We start from the raw sequence: 20486 nt of genomic DNA, 5'->3' as shown, positions 1-20486 counted from the left end.
TTCATACGTCGCAGGGCCTTCATCATTGTTGTCCACAATCATGACATTTAGACAGGGATCATACCAATCAGGAGTGGTACGTTCCCTCGTCGATCTGCGAGGTTCAGTAGCTTCCTCGTTCGAAGTTTCATGATCATCATCATTTGCTTCCTCTCCTATCGGTGCAGGCTGCACTGGAACATCTTCCGGCACTGCGCTACTCTGATCTATGAGAGAAAGTTCATTAACCTCGTCGAGTTCTACTTTCCTTCCAGTCACTTCCTTAGTGAGAAACTCCTTCTCAAGAAAGGATCCGTTCTTGGCAACAAAGATTTTGCCTTCGGATCTGTGATAGAAAGTGTACCCAATTGTTTCTTTAGGGTATCCTATGAAGACGCATTTATCCGCTTTGGGTTCTAGCTTGTCAGGTTGTAACTTCTTTACATAAGCTTCATAACCCCAAACTTTAAGGAACGACGGCTTAGGTTTCTTCCAAACCATAATTCATACGGTGTCGTTTCAACGGATTTAGATGGTGCCCTATTTAAAGTGAATGCGGCTGTCTCTAATGCATAACCCCAAAATGATAATGGCAAATCAGTAAGAGACATCATAGATCGAACCATATCCAAGAGAGTTCGATTACGATGTTCAGACACACCATTACGCTGTGGTGTTCCCGGCGGTGTCAACTGTGAAAGTATTCCGCATTTCTTTAAATGCATTCCAAACTCATAACTCAGATATTCGCCTCCGCTATCAGAACGCAGAAATTTAATCTTCTTGTTACGTTGATTTTCTACTTCACTTTGGAATTCCTTAAACTTCTCAAAAGTTTCAGACTTATGTTTCATAAAGTAAATATACACATATCTACTCAGATCATCCGTGAAGGTTAGAACATAACGATAACCACCGCGCGATGCCACACTCATTGGTCCGCACACATCGGTATGTATGGTTTCCAACAAGTCTGTAGCTCGCTCCATTGTACCAGAAAATGGAGTCTTAGTCATTTTTCCCATTAGACATGCTTCGCATCTATCAAGTGACTCAAAGTCAAGTGACTCAAAAAGTCCATCGGAATGGAGTTTCTTCATGCGCTTCACTCCAATATGACCAAGACGACAGTGCCACATATAAGTCGAATTATCATTCAATTTAATTCGCTTAGCATCAATGTTATGAACATGTGTATCACTACTATCGAGATTTAACAAGAATAAACCATTCATTTCAGGCGCATGACCATAAAAGATATTACTCATATAAATAGAACAACCATTATTCTCTGATTTAAACGAATAACCGTCTTGCATTAAACAAGATCCAGATATAATGTTCATGCTCAACGTAGGCACCAAATAACAATTATTGAGGTTTAAAACTAATCCCGAAGGTAGATGTAGAGGGAGCGTGCCGACGGCGATCACATCGACCTTGGATCCATTTCCAACGCGCATCGTCACCTCGTCCCTCGCCAGACTTCGTTTATTCCGCAGCCTCCGTTTCGAGTTACAAATGTGAGCAACCGAACCAGTATCAAATACCCAGGCACTACTACGAGAACCAGTAAGATAGACATCAATAACATGTATATCAAATATACTTTTCTTCTTGATGAGGCCGTTCTTCAGATCAGCCAAGTATTTGGGGCAATTACGCTTCCAGTTCCCCTTCTCCTTGCAGTAATAGCACACAGTATCAGGCTTAGGGCCAGCCTTGGGCTTCTCAGTAGGCGCATCAACTTTCTTGCCGCCCTTCTTGAAGTTGCCCTTGTTGTTAGGCTTGCCCTGCTTCTTGAAACTGGTGGTCTTGTTGACCATCAACACTTGGTGCTCTTTCTGTATCTCAACTTCAGCAGATTTCAGCATGGAGAAGAGTTCAGGTAACTCTTTGTTCATGTTCTACATGTTGTAGTTCATCACGAAGTTCTTGTAACTAGGTGGCAGTGATTGGAGGACACGATGAATACCCAGCTGGTTAGGAATCACAATTCCCAAGCCACTAAGCTTCTTCGCGTGCCCAGACATCTTGAGCACGTGCTCGCTAACGGAGCTACCCTTTTCCATCATTCAGCCAAAGAAGTGTTTCGAGGCCTCATAGCTTTCCACGGCCGCATGAGTTTCAAAGATAGCTTTTAGCTCATGGACCAGCTCATAAGGATCGTGGTGCTCAAACCGCTTTTGGAGCTCTGCCTCTAGGCTGCACAAGATGGCACACTGAACTTGAGAGTACCGAATGACCCGAGTCTCGTAAACATTCTTTACGTCCTCAGATACTGCAGGTGGTGGTGGGGGACCTAGCGGTGCATCGAGCACATATTGCAGATTTCCACCATTGAGGAAAATCCTCACATGATGGAACCAGTCAGTGAAGTTGCTACCATTGCTTTTAAGCTTTTCTTTCTCTAGGAACTGGTTAAAACTGATGGAGGGGGACGCCATGATCTACAACATATTTGCAAAGAGTTTAGACTAAGTTTATGATAAATTGAGTTCAATTTTAATTCTTAAATTAACTAGGTGAACTCCCACTCAAAACAACATCCCTCGTATTGTCTTAGTGATCACACGAACCAAATCCACTACACCAAGTCCGATCTTCACGAGAAAAGATGTAGCTTCAAGGGCAAACACTCAAAGTGTTCATCATATCATTCATATGACTCATGCTCTACCTTTCGGTATCCCGTGTTCCGAGACCATGTCTGTACATGCTAGGCTCGTCAAGGCAACCTTAGTATCCGCATGTGCAAATCTGGCTTGCACCCGTTGTATGCACATGTAGAATCTATCACACCTGATCATCACGTGATGCTTCGAAACGACAAGTCTTAGCAACGGTGCATACTAAGGATGAACACTTTATTATCTTGATATTTAGTGAGAGGGATCATCTTATAATGCTACCATCACGATCTAAGAAAAATAAGATGCATAAAGGATTAACATCACATGCAATTCATAATGTGTGATATGATATGGCCTTTCTTCTTGTGCTTTTGATCTCCATCTCCAAAACACGGACATGATCTCCATCATCACCAGCATGGCGTCAAGGTTAGTGGCGCCGCTTCATGGTTGTCAATCACTTATAGCTACTATAATAACTACTTGAAATAAAGCTATTACATGATGAATAGACACACAGGTCTTAATAAAAATTAAAGACAACCATTAGGCTCCAGCCGGTTGCCATAATATAGTAATGAACATCTCATACATCAAATATAATCATCATCACATGGCCATATCACATCATCAAACCCTGCAAAACAAGTTAGACGCCTCTAATTTGGTTTGCATATTTTACATGGTTTAGGGTTTTCGAGTGAGATCCAATCTACCTACGAACATGAACCACGATGGTGATACTAGTGTTGACAATAGAAAGAGCAAATTGAATCTTCACTATGGTGGGAGAGACAGACACCCACAAAGCCACTTATGCAATACAAGTTGCATGTCAAGCGTGGAGAAAGTCTCATGAGACGCGGTCATGTAAAGTTAGCCCGGGCCGCTTCATCCCACCATCCCGCAAGATGCAAAGTACACTAACTAAAAACAACAAAAACATCAACGCCCACAAAACCATTGTGTTCTACTCGTGCAACAGATCTATGCATAGACACGGCTCTGATACCACTGATGGGTTCGTTGCATGGAAAACAAAAATTTTCTACCGTGAACATGAACAAAAACCAAGATCCAATCTAGGAAGAAGCAAGATCTAATCTACCAAGAACAAAGCAACGAGAAGATTGCGAGACTAACCCTCGAAGATTCCAAAGCCTACGAGATTAATCTCGTTGTTGATGTAGTCGATCGGCCGTGCTGCAATCCGGCAGCACTTCCGTATTCGGTCGTGCGTACGGTGTCGATGAAGCCCGTCCTCTCCCCGTTCCAGTGGGCAGCGGAGGTGTGGTAGATCTCCTCGGAATCCCAGCAGCACGACGGCGTGGTGGTGGTGGTGGAGGAAAAAAACTGCAGGGCTTCGCCTAAGCCGGAGCAGCGTATGGTGGAGGAGAGAGGGGCGGCCAGGGTTTGGTCAAGGGGGTGAAGTGGCCGGCCATCCCCTCCCCTCTTTATATAGGTGGAGGGGTCGTCCTAGGGTTTCCCCTAGGGCCCACCCTCCCCTTGGCCGGCGCATGAAAGGGGGGAGAACCCCTCCCCCAAGCATTCCCCTTTATCTCTAAATTAAACTACTTTAATTTTTAGAGATAGATTCTATCTCTAAGCGACCCCACCCCTCACAGCTCCTGACCATGGCAAGCGGCGCCGCATCCTGCCGGGCGCGCGGCGGCGCGAGCGCGTCCTGCCGGTCGTGCGCAGGCGACCTCACCACGTCCGGGTCTTCCACCGTCGGCAATGTCCCTGGACATCGAACGAGCTCCCGTCTCCGAGTTCCCAACGCCAGACCTGCCACTGCGCGGACGCCGCACCCATCAAATCCTGACCGTGGTCTACGCGCCTGGCTTTGGAGAGAGTTGACGCCGCGCGGCTCCTGTTCCCCATTTGTTAAAGATAATTGCAATTCTCCCCTGTTAATCAAGTGCTACTGAATATTATAAGGAAGCCCAATGAATCAGCAGGAATAGTGCTAACGGATTATTGGATGCCGTTAGACACGTGTCGAGTAGCCAGGGGGTGCTCACGTACCCCCCTGATCACCGGGCTTCATCCGATGAATCTTGTTCTCTGGACCATTTCGGACCTCCTCGTGATGTCCTGGATCCCATCCGAGACTCCGAACAAACTTCGGTCTCCATCTCATATTCCGAATCTACTTATGCGACATCGAACCTTAAGCGCGTCACCCTACGGTTCGTGAACTATGCAGACATGGTCGAGACTCCTCTCCGACCAATAACCAATAGCGGGATCTGGAGATCCAAAATGGCTCCCACACATTCAACGATAACTTAGTGATCGATTGAACCATTTACATACGATACCGATTCCCTTTGTCACACGATACTTTACTTGTCCGAGGTTCGATCGTCGGTATCTCCATACCTTGTTCAACCTCGTTACCGACAAGTACTCTTTACTCGTACCGTGGTATGTCATCTCTTGTGACCCAGTCACATGCTTGCAAGCTAATTAGACGACATTCCACCGAGAGGGCCCAGAGTGTATCTATCCGTCATCGGGATGGACAAATCCCACTATTGATCCATATGCCTCAACTCACACTTTTCGAATACTTAATCCCATTTTATAACCACCCATTTACGCAATGGTGTTTGATGTAATCAAAGCATCCTTCCGGTGTAAGTGATTTACATGATCTCATGGTCAAAGGACTAGGTAAATATGTATCGAAAGCTTATAGCAAATTGAACTTAATGACTTGATCTTATGCTACGCTCATTTGGGTGTATGTCCATTATATTGTTCATCTAATGACATAACCTTGTTATTAATAACATCCAATGTTCATGATCACGAAACCATGATCATCTATTAATCCTCAAGCTAGTTATACAAGAGGCTTACTAGGGACTCCTTGTTGTTTACATAACACACATGTATCAATGTTTCGGTTAATACAATTATAGCATGGTATGCAAACATTTATCATAAACACAAAGATATTATAATAACCACTTTATTATTACCTCTTGGGCATATCTCCAACACCAATCTCCTGAAGGATCTCCTATCATGGAGCAGAATAATGAAGCTAGGGTGGAGATGGAGGAGGAGGTGAATGTTGAGGAGGAGCTGAGATTCAACCTTCGCAAGAGTTCAAGTGATAAAGAGTCTATTATGGACAAGGCCATCAATCGGATGAAGAAGAGAAACTTTGAAGGTAGTTTTGAACCTGAACATTTACAGTCAACAAATTCTTTTCCTGTGATGTCTAATACATAAATTCTTGAAAAGGCTAGCAAAATGGGGGTAGTTTTCCCTTCGGATAGTTTTGAAGAAATAGATCTATTGAAAAAAATGGAAAAGGTTAGAAATAATTTGATGGATAAAAATAACCAAAAACAGACAAATTTAGTTGTGCAACATGACAATGATCTAACTACCACCCTTTCTTTAGAATGGCATGATGAAGTCCTATTTTGAATGTTTATAGAATGGATAAGCCTAGGAAGGGTAAGAGAAAAAGTGGTGAAAATAATAAAGAGACTGATGTCTCTAGACCTTTGACTAGAAGTAAAGGGGCATGTCGAGAAGATGTTGCGATGTTGCTAGGGGTAGTTTCGGAATTAAATAAATAGTTTTGGAGAGTTACGTAATTGTTCCGGGAAGATGATTAATAATTTATTAATTACTTAAATTAGTAAATATTAATATTTATTTATTTTAGTAGAAATAAATATAAGGCTAAAAATAGTCTATAACAAATTTTGCTAATGAGCCAATTAAGTAGTTCATGTAGACAAACTATCAAATTTTTTTGGCAAAAGACAAAAGAAACAAAAAAGGAGAGCAAGGGCCGGCCGGCCGGCCGCACGCACGCCTCAAGGCCCAAGTCTAGGCCAAGGCAGCGATCGCTGTATGGCACTTGGCCCGATCGGTTTGACCGATCGTGCGCCTTGCTGCCTCGTCGATCGGCCAAACCAAGCTTGGCTTGGTACGCGCGGCTGCGCGCCTATATAAACATGACGACGCGCATAGCCAGATGAGATTTTTTTGCTGCTTCCGTTTGCTCCTTATTTTTCCTAGTTTCTTTCACCTAACGTGAATAGGTGAAGCTCTACCCGCGCAAATTCTTCACCACCACCACGCCGTCGTGCTGTTAGACTAGATCCCATCTACCACATCTCTCAGCTTGCTAGAACAAGAAGAAGGTGTCTTCATCGAGCTGTACGTGTGACCGCGTACGGAGGTGCTGCCCGATTGCAGCACCGGAGGGATCGTCATCGCGATCTTAAGATCGGCAAGTGTACGACTACATCACCCACGAGATCCGATCTCGTTTCCTCTTAGCGATCTACAATGGTATGTGGATCCAATCTTTCTCGTTGTTTAGATCTAGTAGATTAGATCTTGATGGTTTTTTCCTAGATTGGATCTTGATTTTATTCATTCTTGCGGTCGAATTTTTTTTCCCATGCAATGAACCCATCAGAATAATGTGGTGGATCCTTACTTCCAAAGTGCTAAGGGAGTAAGACGAGGTGATCCCTTCTCACCAACTCTTTGTCTTACAAAGATGGTCCTTAAGGCCCAGGAAAATAATCTCATAACTGGGTTTGCTAGTGATATTATTGACAAAGGAGTGGCACTTTTACAATATGCTTATGATACAATTTTCTGTATCCAGCACGATGTAGAGCAGGCTGTAAAACTGAAATTGTTGATTTATATGTTTGAGTTGATGTCAGGGATAAAGATTAACTACCTGAAGAGTGAGATTTTGGTGATTGGTGGTGATCTTAATATCATGGAAACGTACTCTGATGTGTTTAATTGTCAAATTGGCAAGTCACCTATGAAATATTTAGGGGTTCCTCTGACTTTTTCAAATCTGAAAAATATTGATTAGGATTTCCTTGATGCAAAAACTGATAAAACGTCGGGCTCCTGGATTTGTGATTCTACATCCTCTGGTGCAAGGCTTACTTTATTAGATGACTGTCTTTCTGGCATACCTTCTTACTATATGGAAATGTTTCTGTTGAACAAAACCTTTGTTGAAAAGTTGGACAAACATAGGAGAAGATATTTTTGGGTTGGTAGGAAGAAGAAGAAAGCCTACTGGATGGTTAAGTGGGAAAAGGTTTGTAAATCAAAAGAAAAAGGGGACGCGGGGGTGAAGGACCTTAGGAAGCAGAACATTAGTTTTCTCACCAAATGGCGGCGGATGCTAGAAACCCAAGATGGGTTAGGGCAAATAATTGTGAGGCAAAAATGTATGAGAAATGAAACTATGTCATCTGTAAAGCCCAGATTTAGTGATTCCCCTTGTTGGAAAGCTCTCTTGAAAGTAAAAGAGCAGTATCTTCAGGGGAGAGAGGTGGTGTTGAAAAAAGGTGATCTTGATAGATTCTGGTTAGATCCCTGGTTAAATGGTGAGAGTCTATCTGTAAAGTATCATCTCTTGTTTAATATTAGTTTAGCCCATGAGGTTACCTTCTATCATGTGGTTTCTACAGATTTTAATAATCCCTTTAGAAGAAGGTTTTTGTTGACCTGCTCAATCACTGGAATGAGATAAAGTTTGCTATTATCCAGTTACCTAGATCTAATGATCTTGATGAGGTTAGATGGAAGTTTTGTAGTAACAAGTGGTTTTCTACTGCTTCTATGTATAAGTTGCTCGAACAAAATCTTGTTGGGCCTAAAAATAAATGGATATGGAAAGCCCGGTACCTCTGAAAATAAAAAAAAAATCATGTGGCAAATTGGTTATGATGTTATTCCAGCGATAACCTTAAGAAGAGAAAATGGACTAGGTCTCCTTTCTGTTCCTTCTGTGACAACTGTGAGAGTATAGATCTTTTTTTTTCTCGTGTGCTATTGGAAGAACCACTTGGGGTTGTGTTGGTGAACGTGTGGGAGCTAATAGCTTCCCTTCAAATAGGTGGCATGCTCTGGATGGTTGTATGCTTATTTGCCTTGAGATAGAAAATTCTTTACCCTGCTTATGGCTGCTATCTTTTGGTCCATTTGGATTACCTCGAACAAGACAACTTTTGAAGGTTATGTGCTTAAGAATCATGTGGCAATAATATACACGGTGTGTTCTTTTTTGATGTACTGGGCAGGTTTGTATGAAGAAGTTGATGCTGGGAAGATCAAGGTTGGGGCAAAAATGCTAATGGACAAAGTGGCACTTCTGACCTAGAACGGCAACACTGCTAATGAATCTCAGGATGGATCAAGAGTGTTGATGATTCAAGCTCCTTGATGTTGTTGCTCTTTATCTCCCTAAGTGATGTTTTCATTTGTTATTTGAACTTGTAATAATGTTGATGGACAAAGTGGCACTTCTGACCTAGAACATCACCGCTGGCAACACTGCTAATGAATCTCAGGATGGATCAAGAGTGTTGATGATTCAAGCTCCTTGATGTTGTTGCTCTTTATCTCCCTAAGTGATGTTTTCATTTGTTATTTGAACTTGTAATAATTGATGTTTGTGGGTGTGTTGTGCTGAACTTCTCGTCAGATGTTGTTGTAGTGCTATCATGTTTTTGCCCCGTAGTGGATGCTCGATTTGGAGCATCTATCAGCGGGTTTCCTGATGGTGCGAGAGACCTCTTTCCCGTTCCCTTTTGTTGCGTGGGTGTGTCTAGTTTGAAATCATGTATTTCCGTTATGTTGCAGTAATGGAAAGGGGTAGCCCGTTTGAAAAGAAAAATTATGATGTGTGTTGCGTGGTTGTACTCAAGTATCCCCGTCATTGCACCTCTATATATAACCCTGCAAGAATCAAATCAATACACAACAAAATATTAGAGTTCTACATTTTTCTACATGGTGTGAGAACAACACGAAGAAATTGAGATACAATTCAGTGCAATTTACATTCAGTATTAGTCTGCTAGATCTTTTTAGCGTGTGATAGCAAACTCCTGTCCTACGGTTAGTGCTTGGGAATATAATCGCATCAGGGTTGTAGCTATAGCTAGGGCGATGAGGAGCATCTGGAAATCAAAATGATTGGGGCCGCGAGAGTGACCCGAGCCGCCCGGTTCTTTCCAGCCACGGGATCGTAGGTGGCAGCGTCGGATTGGCAGGTCGCTCAAGACGGTTCCGGATATTGTAAATCTGAGTGTCAGCGTACGCCCACGTGTCCCCTAGGCTCCGTATGGACGTATGAGAATACGTAAGCTGTGCTTCTCGACGGTGTTATTTGTACGGGAAAAAAGAGTTGGCGCGGAGAGAATGGGAGATGAAGGAGATGTCATCGATCGAAGTGTCCAACACCGAAATCTTAAAGAAATATTCGCAGACAGGGGAACGTTGTGCGCCTATCTGTTTCGTCGTTATACTTGTCTTGATCACAGAAAGCGATCTTGCTCGTAAGCGAAAAAAAAGGAGAGTGGCCTAATGCATGGCTCTGAACCATATAATTAGCGCATGTATAGACGAGTGACAGAGAGGCCATAAGCTGCGCGAAGAGACGAGAAGAAACCACAAATCATAAAGACAACAACTCAAGCTGCAAAAGTGGCCGTGGAAAATGCTTTTTGTTTAGATAAACCTTGTTGATTTGTTGGAATAAATTAGACGGCATGAGTAACGATGGGTTTGTGGTTTGGGACATAGACTGAACGAGCTGTGGTCGGCCTTGACATTTGAGGGGCACGTTTTTCTCTCGGGGAGAAGAGGAGGACAGATAGCTAATCAGCTGTCGCCTCATACAGCTTGCAGGTTGCAACTAATCGAGCTAGTGATGAGAATCTCCATATGTATGTAGCTTGTCAAGCTGTCTTTCCTAGCAACGATTCGCTGTCTTTGTTTGTTATTGCTACTACCATCTCAATCAAGTTTCTGAGCATCTCCATTGGTGCCTGGATATACAGAACTTTGTATTACTTATAGAAAGATACCACTATCTATACTGAGTTGTTCCCTAAAAGATAGAGTATACTTATATGCTATAGGAGTTGAACTGCCGAATTGTTGGGAGTTCCGCCACTAAAAAATGTTTGGATATGTAGAGGATGTATTGAGCAGTATGCATGTGCTTAGTAGTGGAGTGCATATCATGGATGTGCTGTTATTAGCTGCATGCATGCGTGCATTCTGAACGAACTCATCGCTGATATTCCTCCAAGAAGATAATCGCAAGCCTTTAACCGTTGCCTAACCCGGTGCATACCAACACCTAGCTAAACGTCGCTATATACCATCACCGCTGATGAGTTACTGACCACGCTAGCTAAATTAGAAGCAGCGATAAGTGATGTGCTTTCTGACCTTTCTGCGTATTCTTTTTTCCAGAGCACTAGTACAACAGTACGTAAGCGCGCATAGTGCCTTAGAAAATAGCCCCTCCGATTGATCGCTAGCCACCAGTTCGATCATTAGGCTCCGAAATGACCTATCGATGATGGCATAGTCGGTTGTGGGCGGCAAATTATAACCCAAATCTCCCCTAAATTAAGCACAAAACCTTATCCCTCGCTAATAATCAATCTGCCCCGCCCTTAACGAAGCCAAAGTCGAGCTGATGATGAGCTCGCTCTGGCTCTCCATATATACCTGAGCTCTCTCCTATCGCCTCACACCACACACAACTGCAGCAAACACAGCTCACAGGGCAGGGCACTAACTGAACAAGCTAGCAATGGCGAAGGACATTGAGGCGGCACCCGAGGGGGGCGAGTTCTCGGCCAAGGACTACTCGGACCCTCCCCCGGCGCCGATCGTCGACTTCGAGGAGCTCACCAAGTGGTCGCTGTACCGCGCGGTGATCGCCGAGTTCGTCGCCACGCTCCTCTTCCTCTACATCACCGTCGCCACCGTCATCGGGTACAAGCACCAGTCGGACCCCACCGTCAACACCACCGACGCCGCCTGCAGCGGCGTCGGCATCCTCGGCATCGCCTGGGCCTTCGGCGGCATGATCTTCGTCCTCGTCTACTGCACCGCTGGCGTCTCAGGTAATTCGTCCACCCATCACCGATCAGTTGTAACCAAGTGCAATTTCGTGCTATATGCGCGCATGCAAGCGTGTGTCTGACTGAAACTGTTCTGTCGACTGTGCATGGATGCAGGTGGACACATCAACCCGGCGGTGACGTTCGGGCTGTTCCTGGCGAGGAAGGTGTCGCTCATCCGGGCGCTTCTGTACATCATCGCGCAGTGCCTCGGCGCCATCTGCGGTGTGGGGCTTGTCAAGGGCTTCCAGAGCTCATACTACGTCCGGTACGGCGGCGGCGCCAACGAGCTCAGCGCAGGCTACTCCAAGGGCACCGGGCTCGCGGCCGAGATCATCGGCACCTTCGTCCTCGTCTACACCGTCTTCTCCGCCACCGACCCCAAGCGCAACGCCCGCGACTCCCACATCCCGGTGAGTACATTTTGATCACTGTAGAATTGATGCTTATATGGCCAGCGAGTGTTGTCCAAGTCGTTGACCTTGCACTTACTCTGCTTTTGACATAGCATTCGAACAACTTACTTTAATTATGTATCCGGAAAACATTCTAACAATTTTGCAAGGAACCTTCAGAAATAGACTGTTCATGGTCGATCCTGCCAGTACAGTCTTTTAAACTTTTTGATTCATGCCACGTAGCACTTTCCATGCACCTATGGATGCAAGGTTTTACCTACAATTAATTAAACATTCTAGTGCAACTAATTTAATGTCCTTTTAAGTTAAACTCGAATTGCTGAAATTGCTGGTAAAATAATTGAATATTTATATGATATTTGAATTCCTTCTACCGGTGTTATACTAGCAAAATACTTTTGGGATGTAGAAATACGTGATGGAACCCGGGTACTCTGGAACCCGTTTCACCGTGCGGGCCGGAAATACCGATTTCCGGACCTCTAAAAATTTCAATCAAAATTTTTGCATGTAGAGGATGCACGTATGTATGTGTGTGCCATTTTTTATACCCAAATTCAAAAGTATGTAGTTTAGAGAAAAATGACAAGTTTTAGACGAATAGTATGAAGAAAACTCAGCCACACAGTAAGTTCTATAGCTTGGGAGTCGAATCGACTACGTAAGTTACTGTTGGGGTAGGTTTAATGGGTTCTGCCGTACCCAGGTTCCAAAAACGCTTTATTTGGGATGCAACTCTCCAAGCACCTGTTCACACAGAATGCATATACAGGAGTAGGCCAAACAAGTTCGTCAATCCTGACAAATTAAGCATTTTAGTGCACCTAAAGACTAAAGTTCATAAAAAAGATCAAGCAATACCAATGGACCAAAACGTTCAAGCCACTCTACATAACGCACATGCATGTGCAAATGTATCTTGTCTGACGCACTGCCTGCCAATAGGCAGATAGGAAGATTCTCTCACACGATCAGGCAGTACAGTAGTCCCTGTCTCGCCGTATCGCCTACAGCAAATTTGAGGTGGCGAATCGCAAATGATCTCCACCAGTTAATGGCGTTATATATTCCTTGAGATAAGAACACATTGCAAAAAAACAAGAGAAAATTCTATCAAAACGATGGCTGCCTGGGCGTATTTCAGATTCGGGGAACCGTCCCTTTCTAGTCCTTGTCTTGCAAAGCATATTCAATTTTGAAAATAATATTATAATTCCATTCTTAGTTAGCTACTCTATATAATATTGACAAAGAAGCTTGCTATAGTTAGTTTCTTGATGTAACTGCTCAACGTGCATGCTAGCAGCGTAAGATTTGCATGTGTTTGATGATCTGAACTGAGTGTTATGAACTTACCAACTACTCAGGTGCTGGCTCCTCTTCCAATCGGATTCGCCGTGTTCATGGTCCACCTGGCCACCATCCCCATCACCGGCACCGGTATCAACCCGGCGAGAAGCCTGGGAGCTGCGGTCATCTACAACACTGACAAGGCCTGGGATGACCAAGTATGTATACATATTACCAATATGTGCCATCTGTCTCTTGGAAAATACATGTTATTTTGCTAGTACAATTAAGAAGTGCCATAGCATATTTGGCATTTGGTGAGAGTTCTCAATCAACCGGTACTAGATAAACTCTAACTAGTGAATTAACGATCACAACGGATATTACAGGAAAAGGCTCAGAATTATTAAGACTATTGCAAACCAACGGCAGGATAAGGCTGGCCAAATTGAACAGCTAGCTCACACCAAAATTTAATCTATCGTCATTCGAACTGCCTGCTTAAAGCACTTGTTTAGGTTATGCATGACATACTCATCCACTGACTTCATTTTTTAGAGAACTCGTCCACTGACTTAAGGCAATATGTAACCTAATCCCTTCCCACTCCCTCACATCTGACGTTAACAAGAAGTTTTTCCGTAAATCTGCTGAAATGTCACCATCGCCCAAATGATTTAACTATGTTTAGTTTTCAGTTCTTCTAACCGCAGCTAGTCAAGTCGTTAGAGGATAAGTGATTAAATATTACTTGGATATTTTAATTATGCAAAAGGTTCATACTGAAGCGGCGCCTATGTTCCTCACGCTGGTATGCCACGTCACACGTACTAATTGCTGTTTGTTTTGTGCAGTGGATCTTCTGGGTGGGGCCACTGATCGGTGCCGCCATTGCCGCCGCCTACCACCAGTACGTTCTGAGGGCCAGCGCTGCCAAGCTCGGGTCCTACCGGAGCAACTAAGTTATCCGCCGCTCGGAATGGACACGCAAGGGGGTGCCTGTGAAGTGTAGATATATGCCAAGAAGAAGGCCACCTCCAGCATATCGCTTGTCCAGTTCAGTCTTCGCATCGTCGGCTGCTACCGTTCTTCGGCTTGTCGATTCTACTGCATATAGTCTCGATGTGACCCTCCGTTCATATGTTGATGTGCTCGCCATATTTGCTGCTGTTTTTGTTCCAACAAGTGTGTTTCCTTTGCTATACCTGTATGCATGCATTTGAAGGATTTTGGAATCAAACAATTGTTACTATGTCCTGTTTATGCTTTCCTTCGAGCAACCCATATCTCCTAAAGAGTCAGCAGTAGGGATACAAATTGTGATTGGGGCATTGATTCCAACAGTTTGTTTCAACTTTCGTGACTATACGCTATGCTTGCCATATCTCCTGCGAGATTTTAGAGTCCGCGCGTTCAATTATTCCAGATTCATGACTATACGCTACGCTTGCCTTGTCAAATGCGAGACTGGGGAGCTCGGCATCTCTAAAGCCCAAACCTCCCATGAACTTTGGTTTTGTGTTATTGTGTCCCGTGACACCGAAATCGCCATCCTTTCTCCGTGTTTGGTTCCCGAATAGAATTTGCGAATAAAGAATTTATGTGTTCACATAAACCTCGAGGAAGTTTAAAACATGACATATATGATATATTGAATATACTAGCACCGTTTGGGCTACTGATTTGATCAAAACTTCCTTCCCAGCTGGTGGAACGGTTTCTCCAGCCAAACCCCTCGCTTCATTCCAGATTCTACCTTTTAAAATTTGAAAGCTCCATTCTTCATGCTCCTACGTCCAAAGGCATACCAAGATACTTCTCTGAAAGTGATTCATTAGGCAGATTCAAAATTCCTTTTACTTTATTTCTAATAGCATTAGGGAACCTCTTACTAAAAATATATAGATGATTTTGATAAATTTATCCGTTGCCCTGATGCATCATAGTAGCTATCAAACACGAAGAGATCTCTCTCGCTCCATCACTATTAGCCTTGACGAACCATGGGTTGTCATCTACAAAGAGCAAGTGACTAAATTGGCGGAACCGTTAGAGCCACTTTGATCCTAGTGAGGTTCGATGCATGTTTAAACTCACTCCGCTACAAATAAGAATGAGTATGGAGAGATAGGATATCCCTGACGGGATCCCTTTAGTTGGTTTGAACTCCTCAAGTCTAGCACTATTCAGCAAAAGTGAAAACTTGACTGAACTCGGAAGACTCATGACAAAAATGACCTAAGATGGTGCAAACCCCAACTTAGTCATTTGATGAGTGGAAATACACTCATCGTATCTCTGTTTAAACCGAACATATCCCACCATTATTCTGGAAATATCTCTCTACAATTAAAACCAATCACTAATAAATACATAGATGTGCAAATCTCTATTTTTCATTTTATGCACATTTGGACGCATTAATGACGAAATCTGAGCCAAATAAGGAGGAATTGCGAGCTAGAAGGATTCCCAAGTTAACCAGCCTTCGAAACCAAGCATCTGCGCATTTAACAAGCACTGGTACCGCGGCACCCGTATGTGTTGTCCGGCCGTAGCATGTGTTGGTGGCTTTGTGAGGTCAAATGGAGTATTCATTGTGAAGGCCCCTAGGTCATCAGGGCAACAGAGCGCCGCCAGAATGCAGCTCCGTCCACATAAAGTCTGATCTCCATCACCATTCCTCGAAGCTCTGTCGCCACTATCATCTCCATCACCATTCCATCACTCCCCACCTTCACCTCTATACCCATATACTTGTAAAGTGATTTGTTCGTGATTTTCGATATTGTAAGACTATTTACTATTCACTGATCAAGGATTTGCAAACAATGTTTATAATTATTTATTTAATCATGTGTGAATAGTCTTTATGGGCCGAGAGCTGAGACCTACACTAGTAGGGAAAATCCTACCGCTCGCGTATTAATCTAGGACTTTGTGTTAGATCCGTATTGCACTCACCTACGGAAGCCATTAGGGCAATCATCACATAAAGACCTTTCAAGCCTCTCTTGCTACACCACCAAATTCTTTAAGAAGGGTTTCTAAGATAAAATCTTTCTTTTCTCCTTCCTCCATATCACAGAGTGTAAGAAACATGTGTTGAATTATACGATTGAGATTAACAAATTTAGTTTCCAACATGTGTACTAAACAAGCAGCAGCAATTTCATAAGTAGGAGCAAGTTCTACCAAGTGTTTATCTTCAAAATCTTCAGCTGTACTAACATGAGTGAAAAAATCTTCTATATTATCTCTTCCAATTATAGACCCTCGTCCTACCGGTATGTCTTTCAGAGTGAACTTAGGAGGAAACATGATGAAATAAACGAAAGGTAAATAAAGTAAATGCAAGTAACTAATTTTTTGTGTTTTCAATATAGAGAACAAGATAGTAAATAAAGTAAAACTAGCAACTAATTTTTTTGTGTTTTTGATATAAGAACCAAACAAAGCAGTAAATAAAATAAAGTAAAGCAAGACAAAAACAAAGTAAAGAGATTGGATGTGGGAGACTCCCCTTGCAGCGTGTCTTGATCTCCCCGGCAACGGCGCCAGAAATTTGCTTGATGGCGTGTAAGGCACACGTCCGTTGGGAACCCCAACAGGAAGGTGTGATGCGCACGATAGCAAGTTTCCTCGCAAGAAACCAAGGTTTATCGAACCAGTAGGAGTCAAGGAGCACGTGAAGGTTGTTGGTGGCGGAGTGTAGTGCGGCGCAACACCGAGGATTCCGGCACCAACGTGGAACCCGCACAACACAATCAAAGTACTTTGCCCCAACGTAATGAGTGAGGTTGTCAATCTCACCGGCTTGCTGTAAACAAAGGATTAGATGTATAGTGTGGATGATGATGATTGTTTGCGAAGAATAGTAAAGAACAATTGCACTAGATTGTATTTCAGATGTAAAGAATTGGACCGGGGTCCACAGTTCACTAGTGGTGTCTCTCCCATAAGATAAACAGATGTTGGATGAACAAATTATAGTTGGGCAACTGACAAATAAAGAAGGCATAACAATGCACATACATATATCATGATGAGTAGTACTATGAGATTTAATCATGGCATTACGACAAAGTACATAGACCGCTATCCAGCATGCATCTATGCCTAAAAAGTCCACTTTCAGGTTATCATCCGAACCCCTTCCAGTATTAAGTTGCAAACAACAGACAATTGCATTAAGTATGGTGCATAATGTAATCAACACAAACATCCTTAGACAAAGCATCGATGTTTTATCCCTAGTGGCAACAAGCACATCCACAACCTTAGAACTTTCTGTCACCGTCCCGGATTCAATGGAGGCATGAACCCACTATCGAGCATAAATACTCCCTCTTGGAGTCACAAGTATCAACTTGGCCAGAGCGTCTACTAGCAACGGAGAGCATGCAAGAACATAAACAACATATATGATAGATTGATAATCAACTTGACATAGTATTCAATATTCATCGGATCCCAACAAACACAACATGTAGGATTACAAATAGATGATCTTGATCATGATAGGCAGCTCACAAGATCTAACATGATAGCACAATGAGGAGAAGACAACCATCTAACTACCGCTATGGACCCATAGTCCAGGAGTGGACTACTCACACATCGATCCGGAGGCGATCATGGCGATGAAGAGACCTCCGGGAGATGATTCCCCTCTCCGGCGAGGTGCCGGAGGCGATCTCCTGAATCCCCCGAGATGGGATTGGCGGCGGCGGCGTCTCTGGAAGGTTTTCCGTATCGTGGCTCTCGGTACTGGGGGTTTCGCGACGAAGGCTTTAAGTAGGCGGAAGGGCAGGTCAGGAGGCGTCACGAGGGACCCACACAACAGGGCCGCGCGGCCGGGTCTGGGCCGCGCCGCCCTGGCGTGTCGTCGCCTCGTGGCCCCACTTCGTATCTCCCTCGGTCTTCTGGAAGCTTCGTGGAAAAATAAGCCCCTGGGCGTTGATTTCGTCCAATTCCGAGAATATTTCCTTACTAGGATTTCTGAAACCAAAAATAGCAGAAAACAACAACTGACTCTTCGGCATCTCGTCAATAGGTTAGTGCCGGAAAATGCATAATAATGACATATAATGTGTATAAAACATGTGAGTATCACCATAAAAGTAGCATGGAACATAAGAAATTATAGATACGTTTGAGACGTATCAGTCTACTTTGATTTATGATAGAACAAACATATATAGGAATAAGAGAAACAAAAAAAGATTAGAATGTCATTCCTAGTTAAATTTTATGGAAAGATGAGTTCTTCTTGATTGTAACAAGGAAATTTTAATGAGGTATGACCTAAATATTTTTCCTATAGAATTTGCGCTGCAAAATTTCTATAGGATTAGCTCCTATTAGATACTCCCTACGTTCTACTTCCTCCGTCTCAGTTTAACAGACGCGCACATAGTTTAATAAATTTCTTTGATCATTATTTTGGTTAATAAAATATGAAATATATGTCACAAAAATTATATAATTGAAAAGCTTTTTTTGCATACGAATCTCATTTTGTAGACATAAACTTTTATTTTGTTGACCAAATTAATGGTCAAAGTTTGTCTTAAACTGCGTGCGAGCCTGTTAAACCGAGACGAAGGGAGTAGAAAAAATAAGGCAATTTGTGTTACATTTATTAGTAATTAGATATCTGAACAACTAATCCAAACTACATTGAAAATAACAACGTCCAATAAAGAGAACGAAACCAAAAAAATTAATATACATACCTCTATACAAATCATATGAAGCAAAGAAGCCTTTAAAAGTGTTCTTCTAGTGGAAAAATTGCAAGCGTCGGGTGGACTGCGGTAAGCACGGGCATCCATACTACCTTTTGTTAATGTTTCCTATGGCTTGCTCGCTTCTTCCCATGTCTTCCTCGCTTTCAAAGAGCTAATAACATCTTTGGTCCTACAACTTGCTCATCATGTGATGGTTTGGTCCTAGATTTTGCAAAACCTGCTGCCAAGTCCTACAACTTGCTAGTCATGTGAAGTTTTGATCCTCGGTCAATCAGAAGCTGACACGTGGCGTTACCGATTTTGCAGATAGACCCTAATATTCTTAACTAGCACATAGGGACCTTGGTGCCATCTTAGATGCGGGTCCCACTTATCAGACAGGTAAAATAAAATTTAATGTCTCCTATGGCTTGCTCGCTTCTTCTTTACTCTGGTATAGCTGTACACTCAGAACCTCAGACAGTGTGCGCAGGACGTACTGCAAGCCCTTGTCTTCCTCGCTTTCAAAGAGCTAATAACATCTTTAGTCCTACAACTTGCTCATCATGTGATGGTTTGGTCTTAGATTAGATCTTGCAAAACTTGTTGCCAAGTCCTACAACTTGCTAGTCATGTGAAGTTTTGTCTTAAACTGCGTGCGAGCCTGTTAAACCGAGACGAAGGGAGTAGAAAAAATAAGACAATTTGTGTTACATTTATTAGTAATTAGATATGTGAACAACTAATCCAAACTACATTGAAAATAGCAACATTCAATAAAGAGAGCGAAACCAATAAAATTAATATACATACCTCTATACAAATCATATGAATCAAAGAAGCCTTTAAAAGTGTTCTTCTAGTGAAAAAATTGCAAGCGTCGGGTGGACTGCGGCAAGCATGGGCATCCATACTACCATTTGTTAATGTTTCCTATGGCTTGCTCGCTTCTTCCCTTGTCTTCCTCGCTTTCAAAGAGCTAATAACATCTTTGGTCCTACAACTTGCTCATCATGTGATGGTTTTGTCCTAGATTTTGCAAAACCTGCAGCCAAGTCCTACAACTTGCTAGTCATGTGAAGTTTTGGTCCTCGGTCAATCAGAAGCTGACATGTGGTGTTACCGATTTTGTAGATAGACCCCTAATATTCTTAACTGGCACATAGGGACCTTGGTGCCATCTTAGATGCGGATCCCACCTATCAATACAGACAGGTAAAATAAAATTTAATGTCTCCTATGGCTTGCTCGCTTCTTTACTCCGGTATAGCTGTACACCCAGAACCTCAGACAGTGTGCGCAGGACGTACTGCAAGCCCTTGTCTTCCTCGCTTTCAAAGAGCTAATAACATCTTTAGTCCTGCAACTTGCTCATCATGTGATGGTTTGGTCTTAGATTAGATCTTGCAGAACCTGCTGCCAAGTCCTACAACTTGCTAGTCATGTGAAGTTTTGGTCCTCGGTCAATCAGAAGCTGACACGTGGCGTTACTGA

At 43.0% G+C, this 20486-nt stretch overlaps 1 protein-coding gene across 1 annotated transcript; it reads left to right on the top strand.

Moving 5' to 3' along the window:
• The first annotated feature begins 11179 nt into the window (after positions 1-11179).
• On the top strand, positions 11180-14517 carry LOC124692566 (probable aquaporin PIP2-2). Its single transcript, XM_047225963.1, has 4 exons — positions 11180-11554; positions 11669-11964; positions 13338-13478; positions 14115-14517. The coding sequence occupies exons 1-4, from the start codon at positions 11239-11241 to the stop codon at positions 14220-14222; spliced, it is 861 nt and encodes a 286-aa protein (XP_047081919.1). The 5' UTR covers positions 11180-11238; the 3' UTR covers positions 14223-14517.
• Positions 14518-20486: the final 5969 nt, after the last annotated feature.

Source organism: Lolium rigidum, chromosome 2 (assembly GCF_022539505.1).
Source record: "Lolium rigidum isolate FL_2022 chromosome 2, APGP_CSIRO_Lrig_0.1, whole genome shotgun sequence".
Taxonomy (NCBI): domain Eukaryota; kingdom Viridiplantae; phylum Streptophyta; class Magnoliopsida; order Poales; family Poaceae; genus Lolium; species Lolium rigidum.
Note: the sequence above shows the minus strand (reverse complement) of the source record. Positions and strands in the feature narration are given on the sequence as shown.

Excerpts from the sequence above, each read along its gene's own strand:
- LOC124692566 (XM_047225963.1), top strand. The coding sequence starts at position 11,239 with ATGGCGAAGGACATTGAGGCGGCACCCGAGGGGGGCGAGTTCTCGGCC. Across the intron at positions 11,555-11,668 it reads CTGCACCGCTGGCGTCTCAG|GTGGACACATCAACCCGGCG; the intron begins GTAATTCGTCCA and ends GCATGGATGCAG. Across the intron at positions 11,965-13,337 it reads CCCGCGACTCCCACATCCCG|GTGCTGGCTCCTCTTCCAAT; the intron begins GTGAGTACATTT and ends CCAACTACTCAG.